The 14,573-nt window shown below is 37.2% G+C and overlaps 1 protein-coding gene across 1 annotated transcript in view; it reads right to left on the bottom strand.

The window, feature by feature from the left end:
- vps8 (VPS8 subunit of CORVET complex) overlaps positions 1-14,573 on the bottom strand; it is a 235,614-nt gene that overhangs the window by 126,894 nt on the left and 94,147 nt on the right. The window contains exons 18-19 of the mRNA XM_077496349.1: positions 12,268-12,314; positions 9,384-9,473 (exon numbers count right to left, since the gene is read on the bottom strand). Of these exons, the coding sequence (XP_077352475.1) occupies positions 9,384-9,473; positions 12,268-12,314 (137 nt within the window). The remainder of the gene's footprint in view (positions 1-9,383; positions 9,474-12,267; positions 12,315-14,573) is intronic.

Genomic DNA, 14,573 nt, shown 5'->3' with positions numbered 1-14,573 from the left:
ATCATACTTTTTGAAATCTTTAAGCTGTTGATTGTAAGAGTCTTCTATCTTGATGTTAGCCTTTTTATCTGAATATCTATGAATGAAATATCTTCTAATTATTAGCTCGGATTCTTTTAATGGATAGCCCTGTAACCCTTAGGTTAGTAGTTTTTTTAGAAAGTATCCGGGTATGAAATATGTTTTTATTATGTTAGGAATATGGCACGTACGTGAAGAAGGTATGTCTAGCGATGTATTTTATGTTTTTGAGTTGTTGTATATAAGATTGCGTTGTATAAGAATTTTACCCCTCTTACGTTTTTGATGCGTTATAAAACTAATAAATGTACTGATTTTTTTTTTTTTTTTTTTTTTTTAAAGATTAGGCTTAGAGAAGGTGTTGGTGGCACTCTCATGAGCTGAGTGCGCAAGTTGTTTTAGCCTCTCTGCTGATGCGTACACGTATAAAATGTTATTTTTCTGTTTCTAGTTTTGTTACCGCTAGTGCTATAATTTGTGTCTATACGATTTTTATCGGATGTCTCTATGTATTTTTGTTGTTGTTTAAGTTTATGAGGTTTGTATATACGAATGAGCTGTGTGGAAATGGGTTTTATCCTCTTATCGTTTTTGTAATATTTAAAAAAAACTAATAAATATACTGTTTTGTTTTTTTGTTTTTCTTAAACTGATTTATGAAAAGGACTTGTAATCGCAAACTCTTTTTTTTTTTTTAAAGCAGTAACTGATTTAGGAGGTGGAGGGGGAATGTATTGTGGGGATCATACTTTTTGAAATCTTTAAGCTGTTGATTGTAAGAGTCTTCTATCTTGATGTTAGCCTTTTTATCTGAATATGTATGAATGAAATATCTTCTAATTATTAGCTCGGATTCTTTCAATGGATAGCCCTGTAAGGCTTAGGATTGTAGTTTTTTAGAAAGTATCTGGGTATGAAATATGTTGTTATTCTGTTAGGAATATGGCGCGTACGTGAAGAAGGATGATGTAGTTTTATTTTTGCTTTGTTTCCGTTTTAGTTTTTATCTGATTATGTATGAATGAAATATCTTCTAATTATTAGCTCGGATTCTTTCAATGGATAGCCCTGTAAGGCTTAGGATTGTAGTTTTTTAGGTAGTTTTATTTTTGCTTTGTTTCCGTTTTAGTTTTTTAGATGGGTGAAGGCATCGTTTTAAGGTGCCAGGTGTATTTTGTGCAAATAATATAGGGATACTTACTTTTTATTTCTATGTGTACTTGTATAAACGGTTATTTTTCTGTTTCTAGTTTTGTTACCGCTAGTGCTATAATTTGTGTCTATACGATTTTTATCGGATGTCTCTATGTATTTTTGTTGTTGTTTAAGTTTATGAGGTTTGTATATACGAATGCGCTGTGTGAAAAAGGGTTTTACGATCTAACGGTCTTGTAATATTAAAAAAAACTAATAAATATACTGTTTTTGAAATCTTTAAGCTGTTGTTTGTAAGAGTCTTCTGTCTTGATGTTAACCTTTTTATTTGATGATGTATGAATGAAATATCTTCTAATTATTATTACCATGGCTTCTTTCAATGGATACCCCTGTAAGGCTTAGGATTGTAGTTTTTTAGAAAGTATTCGGGTATGAAATATGTTTTTATTATGTTCAGGACATGGTGCGTACGTGAAGAAGGGTGATGTAGTTTTATTTTTGTTTTGTTTCCGTTTTAGTTTTTTAGGGGGATGCAGGCATCGTTTTAAGGTGCCAGGTGTATTTTGCGCAAATAATATATGGATACTTACTTTTTATTTTTGTTACCGATAGTGCTTTGTTTCGTGAAACCCTTATGTTTTGTTTCTTGTTTTTCTAACTTACCCTTCGAGGATAAATAAAACGTCTTTAGACTTATCGCTAGCGAAGATGTAGCACGTTTAACACTCTAAATAGTTTTATCGCTGCACGACGTATTCGAAGGCTCTGACAGGGTATCCAATGATTTTTGAACAGACTTTAGTGATATTAAGTAGACGAGTCCGGTCTCGCAGGGGTGATGGAATGGAACCAAGAAGTGAATGGGAAAGTTAGAATACGCACTCATATACAAGTAACTAACATACGCCTAAAAGCAAAAGTAGGTAAATGTACGAGTAAAAATTGATCAGAAATCAATAAGTATCCATATATTATTTGTATAAAATACACCGGCCACCTTAAAACGATGCAAAGATGTGTTTTAAGATGATAGCGAAACGTCATAAATGTAATACAAGTTCATCATACCGGTAAGAAAAACTATAAAATAGTATCATCGAACACCTATTGTGAGAACTCAGAAACTATTGTAAAAAAACAAAAAAAAACAATATAGTACGAATAATATTTTTATCTGAATTATGTCGCTATTTTTAAAGCGTTAGATGGGTAGACGTCTTAAATAATATTATTCATTCAAATTAAGTAATATAGTAGCTGTTATTTCACAATCAGGGCGGTACGTTAGCTGGCTTCTTAGCATAAAGGGTTGTGAGATCGAGTCCTGCCTCAGGCCTTGTTGGGTAGACTTTGCGTGTTCTCCCAAATTCCTGAAAAACCCCCCCAAAAAAAACACCACACGTAGTAGGTAAATTAAAGAGTCCCGATGTGTAAATATGCGTGTAAAAATTGTTTACCTACGCGTACCATCGGAAAGTAAGCGCGATTCGTAAGGAAAAAAAAACAAAACGTTCAATCAAAAGTTAAATGTCTCTTAGTCATACAAGATACACGTTTGTTCACTATATGTTTAGGTAAATTGCTGCAAAGAGCGGTTTGAAGATTAAAAAAGATCGTCGCGGTAGATTGCTACGCTCTGATTAAATCTCGTAGTTTTGTGTTTTAAACCCTGGGGTGATTTAGTATAGCTAATCTTACAGACTATCATATTCAATAATATCTTATAGGCTAATTTAACAATGGGTATTTCTAAGTATTTAAAAGAAAAAAAAAACTCACAAAGACTTGGGATCTCTTAGTTCGAATACGTCGTGCAGCGATAAATCTAGAGTGTTAAACGTGCTACATCTTCGCTAGCGATAAGTCTAAAGACGTTTTATTTATCCTCGAAGGGTAAGTTAGAAAAACAAGAAACAAAACAAAACATAAGGGTTTCACGAAACAAAGCACTATCGGTAACAAAAATAAAAAGTAAGTATCCATATATTATTTGCGCAAAATACACCTGGCACCTTAAAACGATGCCTGCATCCCCCTAAAAAACTAAAACGGAAACAAAACAAAAATAAAACTACATCACCCTTCTTCACGTACGCACCATGTCCCGAACATAATAAAAACATATTTCATACCCGAATACTTTCTAAAAAACTACAATCCTAAGCCTTACAGGGGTATCCATTGAAAGAAGCCATGGTAATAATAATTAGAAGATATTTCATTCATACATCATCAAATAAAAAGGCTAACATCAAGACAGAAGACTCTTACAAACAACAGCTTAAAGATTTCAAAAACAGTATATTTATTAGTTTTTTTTAATATTACAAGACCGTTAGATCGTAAAACCCTTTTACACACAGCGCATTCGTATATACAAACCTCATAAACTTAAACAACAACAAAAATACATAGAGACATCCGATAAAAATCGTATAGACACAAATTATAGCACTAGCAGTAACAAAACTAGAAACAGAAAAATAACATTTTATACGTGTACGCATCAGCAGAGAGGCTAAAACAATTTGCGCACTCAGCTCATGAGAGTGCCACCAACACCTTCTCTAAGCCTAATCTTAAAAAAAAAAAAAATCAAAAAAAAATCAGTACATTTATTAGTTTTATAACGCATCAAACACGTAAGAGGGGTAAAATTCTTATGTACAACGCAATCTTATATACAACAACTCAAAAACATAAAATACATCGCTAGACGTACCTTCTTCACGTACGTGCCATATTCCTAACATAATAAAAACATATTTCATACCCGGATACTTTCTAAAAAACTACTAACCTAAGGGTTACAGGGCTATCCATTAAAAGAATCCGAGCTAATAATTAGAAGATATTTCATTCATAGATATTCAGATAAAAAGGCTAACATCAAGATAGAAGACTCTTACAATCAACAGCTTAAAGATTTCAAAAAGTATGATCCCCACAATACATTCCCCCTCCACCTCCTAAATCAGTTACTGCTTTTAAAAAAAAAAAAGAGTTTGCGATTACAAGTCCTTTTCATAAATCAGTTTAAGAAAAACAAAAAAACAAAACAGTATATTTATTAGTTTTTTTTAAATATTACAAAAACGATAAGAGGATAAAACCCATTTCCACACAGCTCATTCGTATATACAAACCTCATAAACTTAAACAACAACAAAAATACATAGAGACATCCGATAAAAATCGTATAGACACAAATTATAGCACTAGCGGTAACAAAACTAGAAACAGAAAAATAACATTTTATACGTCTACGCATCTGCAGAGGGGCTAAAACAACTTGCGCGCTCTGCTCATGAGAGTGCCACCAACACCTTCTCTAAGCCTAATCCTTTTTTTAAAAAAAAATCAGTACATTTATTAGTTTTGTAACGCATCAAAAACGTAAGAGAGGGTAAAATTCTTATGTACAACGCAATCTTATATACAACAGCTCAAAAACATAAAATACATAGCTAGACGTACAACAAAAACGTGAGAGATGGTAACCTTATGATGTCAAAGACCGCCAACAGCTTGTTTTCTCAAGTATACCCTTTGTAAGAGACTAAGGCAAGTTTGGCAAGGCAAGTTTATTTGTATAGCACATTTCATACACAAGGCAACTCAATGTGCTTTACATGAGGAAAGACAACACATAAGCATCAAGAAACAGTAGTTAACATTCAGAGGAAAAAAATAAATAAATAAAAATAGGTTACAAAATTTACTAAAAAAAAAACAAAAAAAACAACAAACCACTTAATTAAAGCTGTTTAAAAGTCCCTAATCAAAGGTATAAGAAAAAAGCAAAGTTTTTAACCTGGATTTGAAAGCATTTACACTCGGGGCTGACTTCACTTCTGTTGGCAGCCTATTCCATCTGTGTGCAGCATAATAGATAAATGCAGCTTCACCATGTTTGCTTCGAACTCTGGGTTCCACTAGTTGGCCCAAGTCTGTAGATCTCAGAGCCCTGCTGGGTTTGTACTCAATCAGCATTTCTTGGATATATTCAGGACCCAAACCATTTAGCGATTTATAGACGAGTAGCAGAACTTTAAAATCGATTCTACAGCTCACAGGGAGCCAGTGTAAATCCTTAAGTACTGGAGTAATATGTTCTGATCTTTTTGTTTTGGTCAGAACTCGAGCTGCAGCGTTCTGAATGAGCTGCAAGTGTCTCATGTTCTTTTGAGAGAGTCCAGTCAGAAGACCGTTACAGTAATCTAGTCTGCTGGAGATAAAAACATGGATAAGCTTCTCTTGGTCTGCTTGACGCATGCAGTTCTTCAGTCTGGATATGTTTTTCAGCTGGTAAAAGGCTGTTTTAGTGATTGAATTTAATATGATTGCTGAAGGTCAGATCTGAGTCTATTAGTACCCCAAGATTTCGAACTTGGTCTTTAGTTTCTAAAGACAGTGACTCAAGCTGTTTTTTAACAGCAATCCTCTTTTCTTTATTGCCGAAAACAATGAGCTCCGTTTTGTTTTCGTTCAGCTGAAGGAAATTTTGGTTCATCCAGTTGTTAACTTGCTCTAGAGAATGACACAATGCGTTAATAGAACTGCTGTCATTTGGGGACATCGATAAATACAGTTGTGTGTCATCTGCATAACTATGATAGTCAACATCGGTGTTCTGAAGCATTTGACCCAAAGGTAACATATACAGACTGAACAACAGGGGTCCAAGGACTGACCCTTGAGGGACCCCACATGTCATGGCCTTTCGATCAGATTCAAAATTTCCAATGGTCACAAAGTAACTCCTTTCCTCCAAATAGGACCTGAACCATTTAAGGACTGTTCCATTTAACCCCACCCAAGTTTCCAGCCTGTCTAACAGTATATTATGATCAATCGTGTCAAATGCTGCACTGAGGTCCAACAAGACGAGCACTGATACCTTCCCTGCATCAGTGCTCAATCTTATATCATTCAGTACTTTAATCAGAGCTGTTTCTGTGCTCGTGGAAGGTTTCAATTGCTGAACCAAGTCTACTACAGTATTTTGATCCACTGAGTCAAATTCTGTCATGGTAATTAAATTATTCCTAGGTGATTTTAAGTGCAGCATCGTTTTGTTATTTTGCTGGTTTGTAACAATGTTTGACCTGATGGCTTGTACTTTTTCACTAAAGTAGCAGGCAAATTCATTGCATTTATCTGTTGAGTGGAGTTCTGGCGCTGTTCGATTTGGGGGATTTGTAAGTTTGTCAACCACGCCAAATAGAGTGCGTGTATTGTTGAGGTTCCTACTAATAATTTCAGAAAAGTGTTGTTGTCTAGCTATTACTAACTCTTGGTTAAAATGACAAAGACATTGTCTGTACAGGTCAAAATGAACTTGGAGTTTAGTTTTTCTCCACTTTCGCTCTGCTTTTCTGCATTTAGATTTCAAAGTCATTATGTTGGTAGTACACCTCCAAGGTGTTTTAGTTCGGGATGAAATGGTCTTAGTTTTAATAGGAGCAACAGCATCCAAAACATTTGAGATTTTTGAGGTGAATTCATCCAGAAGTTCATCAACGGTCTCTGCATTTACAGTTGGTGATGCAGCCATTAATTCCATAAACATGTTGCTTGTATTCTCATTTATGTACCTTTTTTTAATCGAGACAGTAGTTGTATGAACTTCTGGGATTGTTTGTAATTCAAAAAACACACAGGAATGATCTGAAATAGCCAGATCTTTCACCTCAACAGATAAAATGTCAACACCTTTAGAGATGACGAGATCAAGAATGTGACCTTGATTGTGTGTTGGACCTTTTACATGTTGTGAGAGACCAAAAGTATCAAGTATATTACAAAATTCTTTGGTATTTTTATCCAAGTTGTTGTCAACATGAATGTTAAAGTCTCCAGTTAAGACCAGATAATCATAGTCGGTACAAATTACTGACAGCATTTCTTCAAATTCCTCCATGAATCTGCCTTTTTGTTTTGGAGGTCTATAAATTATGACAATGACGATGTTTGGTTCACCTTTTACCAAAAGACTAAGATATTCAAATGAATTAAAGCTTCCCAATGAAATTTCTTTACACTGAAATAGAGATTTAAAAATGGCAGCAAGTCCACCACCTTTTTTGCCATTACGACATTTGTTCATGAAACTAAAATTTGTTGGTGTTGCCTCATTGAGAACCGTGTTGCAGGAACCTTCTGTTAGCCATGTTTCACTGAGGAGAAATAAGTCAAGATCATATGTCATAATAATGTCATGAATCAACAATGATTTGTTAACTAGTGATTTTGTATTTAGTAGCGCTAGTCTCACAGTGGCAATCGGAGACGCTGGTTTAGTCAGAGGTTCACAAGCTATACTGACTAGGTTTGTAGCTTCTGACTTATTTCTTCTCATTTCTTTTGCCAACTTTCTACTTCTTGTAATCACAGGAATGCTACAAGCTTCCTTGGGTCCTGACTAAGGTGTTAATCTACTAATAAGAAGCTGATTTTGGTTAAATTGTTGCAAAGATCGGCTTTAAGATTAAGGGTTAAGTAGAGTATAAATCTATTAACGTATCAAGAAACTCAAAGTTTCATACTTTCAATTCTCTTAGTTTTAAAAAGAAGCAGACGTCTGACCAATATTGTCCACATGCAGTTCCTGCCTGAGTTTGTGATTACATATTCTCTCCAGAAATCAGTATTTTTTTAAACTAGTACAATTATTATCTTTTTTAAACACACAAAAAAAAAAAGGTAAACAAATTTTCGCTACTCTAATGCCATACATTGTTCCGTCATCCAAAATGTATAATTTACAAGTTGAATACCTTTGAATCAAATTTTTAGGTTTTACATTCATTATCAACATTTTAATACCCTAGTTTACTTTTGTAGACAAAATTATACTAACTTTATTGTGTTCATCCTACCGAGATTTCTTTATTACATTGCTATCAAATACAACGCGCAAAACATCAACCGATTAATTTCACGCCTCACTCTATTTAAAATTAAAAATACAGACAAACTTATCACATTCTAATACCTACCTCCCTCTCTTAATCATAGGCTGTAACATCCTTAGACCTTTAGATGGCGCCGTTTACCGCGGCGTGTAACACTCAGACCTCTCTGCCATCCTCCGTTTAGCTTTTTACATAGTCACACAAGTTTTTAGTCTAGGAAAAAGGGGGGAATGCGGTTCTGAAATGGGTTAAATAGCCGTCCTATACGCACGAATAATCTATTTTTTCGTCTGTATTTCCAACTCCTTCGGTTAGAAACAGACGTCCTTTATTTATTTATTTTTTTTTTTTAAAAAGAAAAAACCCCTTGAATGAGACGTAACTTCATATTCTGAAACACCGGTAAGTTTCTTTTATTTATTTATTTTAAAAAACATAAAACAAATGGATAACATTTTTTTTAATATTCACAACACTTTAACTCGTTTAAGAGAGCCTCGTACTATTTTACATCACGCACGCTAATACCCGATAGAGGCGCCGGGGGACGCTTCCTATCGCACGACTTAGTGTGAAGTATCACTAAGGTGGTGGGGAGTGCTTCCTCCGCGACTTCAAAGCTGTTGTTGGTGGTGGGGGTCATCGGAAGCACGTATACAATTGATGAGGGCATGTGTTTGATGTGGGGTGCAGAAGGTCATCAATCAATTTTGACAGGAGCCGTCTTCCGGCTTCTGATTGGCTAGGGCTGTGAGGGGGAAGGGGTGGGGGGACCGGATAACATGTGCTTGTTGTGGGGTGCGGAATGTCATCAATCAATTTTGACAGGAGCCGTCTTCCGGCTTCTGATTGGCTAGGACGATGAGGGGGGTGGGGGGGGGGGGGGGGGGGGGGGGGGGTGCAGGATGTCATCAATCAATTTTGACAGGAGCCGTCTTCCGGCTTCTGATTGGCTAGGACGATGAGGGGGGTGGGGAGGGGGATGCAGGATGTCATCAATCAATTTTGACAGGAGCTGGCTTCCGGCCTCTGATTGGTTAAGAAGGCGGAAAGTGGGTGGGGCTTAATTCAAAATAACGGCTTCTGATTGGTTAAGAAGGCGGAAGGGGCGGGGCTTACTTCAAAGGGTTAGGGTTATGAATGGTTTTATGAGGGGGGTGCCATAAATCATGGTTTTATGGGGGCCATAAATCAGTTTTTGACATTTGCCGCATTTTACCTATATATAACGGCATTAGCATTTAATTAGTGCTTGTGACACGGCACTGAGGTCTTCAATATTCTTACGTGAAAGTGTTGCTCCATCACTTGGATTCTGCCTTGTTCTGGACACCTCTTCAAAACATGATCGGCAAACTGGAGCAGTATCTCCACCATCTACACCAACACATAAGTAAGATCCACAGGTAAGTCATTGTTTTGCAAGTCACAAGTAAGTGTCTAGTCTTTGCCCTGAAGTCCCGATTCACAAGTCCTACACTTTGAGTTTAAAGTCCTTTGGAGTCATTTTAACATCAATTTATCCATCCATCTATCCATCCATTTTCTGAACCGCTTTTCCTCACTAGGGTCGCAGGGATGTTGGAGACTATCACAGCTACCTTTGGGCAGTAGGCGGGGTACACCCTGAACTGGTTGCCAGCCAATTACAGGGCACACAGAGACGAACAACCATCCACACGCACAAGCACACCTAGGGACAATTCAGCGCACCAAATTAACCTGCCATGCATGTCTTTGGAATGTGGGAGGAGACCGGAGTACCCGGAGAAGACCCACGCAGGCACGGGGAGAACATGCAAACTCCACCTAGGAAGGCCGGAGCACGGACTCGATCTTGCGTCCTCAGCACTGGGAGGTGGACGTGCTAACCACTCCTTCACCGTGCCGCCCATTTTAAGAACATCATAGATTATATTATTTTGGGTGACCATCAAAGTAGGAGTCAGGGAGTGAACCCAGTGGTGCAACAGATTACCGTGAATGCAACGTGTTACCATTGAGTTTATAGTCTCATTAACTACGCAGATAGAAACGATAATTAGCCGATAAACTGACATTAGCTTACTTACCGTTCTTTGTACACATTCAAATGTTGAAGTCGTCTCTTCATCACTGATCTAATCTTGGACAGACTCCAAATCATTTTTTGTTGACCACCTCATAGCTTTTGTACCCAAACAACTAGCAGTGCAACGGATCACAAAAGTCAGGGATCAGATTATTGTTGTTTTTTTGGATCAGTAAAAAAATTAATGAAATCAGATAAATAAAACTTTGTCTTCATTTATTGTACAAAATACTTTTGCCCATTAAATTTAAAAAAAAAACATAACTCAAAAAGTCAAATACTGACATTTGGATTTATACATGGTTGATGTATAACATAAGGTATCCTGCCTTCTGTTATATTGCACTTGTAATGCATTTGAAGTTGTGTTCCTAATATCAATATAGCCATATACATTTTGAGCTAAATGCTTTAAGCTAGTGTTTTATAAAATAATTATAAATGAAGAACAAAAAAATACCTCTAAGTGCAATTTAAGGCATATTCCCTTCATTTAAACATGGAGCATGGATTACAAAATGAATTACAAAGGTCCACAATATTGAAAACAAAAAGAAAAGCAAGAAAGCCAAGCAACACTACTACTTTGCCAACCAGGCACCCAATGTTAACGCTAACATTTAGCTGCTAGCCACGAACGCCGGAGATTTGTACCATATCATAAAATGACGGCGCAATTAACTTGCGGATTCTTCGCGTCCTTAATTAGCTATTAAACATACCTTCGGGGTGGCATTATAATAATGGTGGTAGAAAATATGTAATTTCAATAAAAACGTTGGTAATGCAAGACAAACCGTCAAAGGGAAGTCAAGCTGGTAAAATCCCACCAAGGCTATTGCATTGGGGTCAAATGTCAATGTATTATTTGTCAGCTTCATTTTGAAGTTAGCCTTTGCGTAGGCGGCGTGTTTGCAGCTTCCCTGACATGTCTGAATGACAGCGCTGTCTGATGTGCCAGCCCAACTCGCACAGTTACACACGCACGCATGCATACACACTGAGATGAAACATAATTGTTAACATACATTTGAATCTTTTTGTTTTGGTGTAAGTCTTTTCAAGTCCAAGTGAAGTCACAAGTCATTGTTGTTAAAGTCCAAGTGGAGTTGCAAGTCTTTTAACATTTTGTCAAGTTGAGTCGAAAATCGAGTCCACATCTCTGGTAAGATCTAATGGGGAACCGCACAAATGGTATTTTTAGGCCGCAAGGTCACGTGACTTCAGCAGCTTAAACACGGAAGTGGGTCAAAAAGGAGCTCCCTCATTGAGGAGCCATGCAAATAGTGCTTGTTTTGTTCTCCTTTATCTCCAGAAAACCAACATGCCGAGTAAACACAGCTGTTATGGAAGTTGCAGAAACCACTCCAGACACTACAACTGTCCACAAATGAAAGATGTATTCTTTATTCATTTCCCGAAGCCAAAAATTCAGAGTCCTGAATGTGAACGTGGATCAACTTGTGCGGACGTCCAAAAGAGCCGTTTCAACGGCAGTGAAGTGAAGCCTTTCATACCTTCATATGTGGTAAATATTTTGTTGGGGGGCATGCATGCATGCTTCTCGATAACAATCCTGCCCTTGCCGACCACCGCCGTCCCAAAGAGGTCAGTGATTGTCTTTATTTTTATGCATTTTTTTGTTTCGCGTTTGGCACTACCCCGACTGTCGGACATGTATGAAAATGCATCCGTATGGGAAGGATATTATAATTGAAAGAATTGAAGTGTAACGAGTGTTGTTGGTTGTGCCCAAGAGAGACACACGTACACATGCTACACACATACACAAAAAAAAAGCAATAAAAAATGTACCCCTCTACATGCATGCCATCTCTTCAATTGAACTTAGTCTGTTCTACGACATCTATACCAGTGAATTTGTCACCAGGGATATCATTCTCCGGCAGAATTAATAGATTTTGGCAGTAGTTCATCTCGCCAGTAGATTGTTTACATCCGTTCCAGCATGACTATCCTGCCGAGTTTGACCCTTCTCGTGAATATTAATTGTGGTGACGTGTATGGTGCGGTTCCCCATTATAGTATGCTGTTCGTAGCAGACACGTTGCTGTCACTGTGATCGTTTTCTGTGCATACCTTGTCACCAACAATTCCCTTTCTTTTCAGAGGATCGCCACACAAGCCTGGAGGAAACACAAAGAGCAGTTCAAGGGGAAGTCAACTAAATAAAAAAAATTATTGATGTTAATAATGTGTTCTATACAGCCCCACTAGTCTACGGTATTCTTATTTTATTTTAAGAGGATAACCAATTACACAACTTCCCAATTGAGAAATTAGGGAATAATATACCAATTAAAGTTTGAACATAGCTGTTTTTGTTTACAAGCATATTTCACATTACAGTGCTATAATGTGGTTCACTTTTCGCGGCCTTGTTGCTTCGTAAAATTTTTTTGTTTCATTTTGCATGCATTTTTTTTTCCAGTAATGTACCTATTTTCTAAAAATTTATGAAGGTTTGAACATTGAGAAATTAGTCTAAACAAGTTTAAACGAGAGAAATGTGAAAAAATGTAAATGCCTCGATGAGAAAAGTGTACAGTGTGGAGAGGGGTATTAGAGTCATAAAACACATAGTAAATGTAAAACAAAGTTAACTACTTCACAGATTTCATTTATTGTGGGTATGTTTTGAAACCTAACACCATTTAAAAACGAGGGAACACTGTATTGACACGGCCATGCAACAGATCTCTGCTGATTCATAACTGCACTACTCGTCAGTGACGTGCGGTCAGGGCAGGCAAGGTAGGCACTGCCTGGCCAAGGCTGAAATGAAACGAAAATGAATTGGCTTCTTCTATTGATTTAAATTATTTTTGCATTTCACATAGCCTACAGTACCTATATAGATTTGAAAGTGACAACATCTGGCGATTTTCATAGTTCAATTAAAAAGGACTCACGACTTCTTCTGGCCTGCAGGCAAAAATGCTACAAAATTCTCCTGCTGAAGGCACACGCCTCCGATGCCTCCAGCAGCCCTTTCTGAGTAGCGATGTGTGTTCGCGCATGCGTAGTCAGTTTCCCAGTAGAAAAGTCCTTTACGCAAATAAGCAGCCTTTTTACGTAGCTTTATTAATCCTATGCGAACATACATTCGCACGGTGCATTCGTGAATTCAAAACACACTTAGTGCACAGTACGCCGGTAAGATGACGCCACTCTGGAAAATAAACTATTTTCACGCCTTTCTTTTGAGGAAAAACGTCATCTTTTGAAGGATGGGAGACCAACGCCTTACCTACCGGATCTTCAGCAAAGTAAGGGTTAGAGAATTAGTCGTACTTTTCACAAAGAATGCTACAAAAGGAAACACTGGCTTTATGGATGGTGTCACTTTACATGATGTTTGAGATTGCTATTGCTAGCTTGATTTTGCAAGGAATTAGACTGTTTTACTGAGAGATGTCCATTTTATTACATCCTTTTCGGGCGTCCGGGCGGGTTTTTATTAATGCGACGTAACGTAACGCAACACAACTTTATTTATATAGCGCTTTCAAACAGCCTGAGGCGTCACAAAGCGCTTAAAGGTACACTCAGTATTATACAGTGGCATCTAGTGGTGAAATAATAATTCATTCATTTAAAAAAAACAAATGTTTGTGTTAGTAGTAAGTAAAAAGATATGTTGTATCGCATAAACGTACTTTTTTAAAATATAACGGTAAGTCTAGAAATCACTAATTATTTTACATGACCGCGCCGCGCCGTCTAGTGTCCGCCATGTTTCGCCGCCATCTTTCTGCTATGGCAAAGACAAATTTCAGCAATTCATTTCTTAACGCATTTTTGGAACGCCTTTGCAGACGCACTTCCGGTTTGTGTGGCGACCGCATGTAAACGAAGAAGAGTTTCCGGTCCCCGAAAACAGCATTATCAAGCATCACAATTGCTTTGGTAATTGATTTTATTTCAGCGCGACAAAACAAGAGTTTATATTGTAGCCGCATTTGCCAGATGGAGAGAAATGAGGAACAGACTAGGTTTGGGAAGTGCCGGTGCCTTTGACTACTTTCTACTTGACCGGTAAGTAAGAGTACATTTGTGTTTACGTTTTGCGAGCGAGAGCAAAAGTATGCACCGTACTAATTAATATGATGTTCGTACCATTGCTTTACGATCACTGTAGCTGTTGATTAGCAACTCCGCACCACTCGAACGATTTTGTTATGTAGCTATTGGCTATTGGCTTTGCTTTGAAGAAAAAAAAACAAAAACAAAAACAAAAAAAAGATTCCCGCTGGCAGGTTACACTCAGAGTAAATGCGCAAGTTATTGTGTAATGTAGTGTAACTGTGATTTCGGAGGTATATTTGCCCATAGCTTCAATTGAGAATCTAAAGCATACTGTATTAGTGGAGGAGTTGAAAATT

The sequence above is a fragment of the Festucalex cinctus genome, chromosome 14 (genome assembly GCF_051991245.1).
Source record: "Festucalex cinctus isolate MCC-2025b chromosome 14, RoL_Fcin_1.0, whole genome shotgun sequence".
NCBI classification, from domain to species: domain Eukaryota; kingdom Metazoa; phylum Chordata; class Actinopteri; order Syngnathiformes; family Syngnathidae; genus Festucalex; species Festucalex cinctus.
This window is presented reverse-complemented; position numbering and strand designations above follow the sequence as displayed.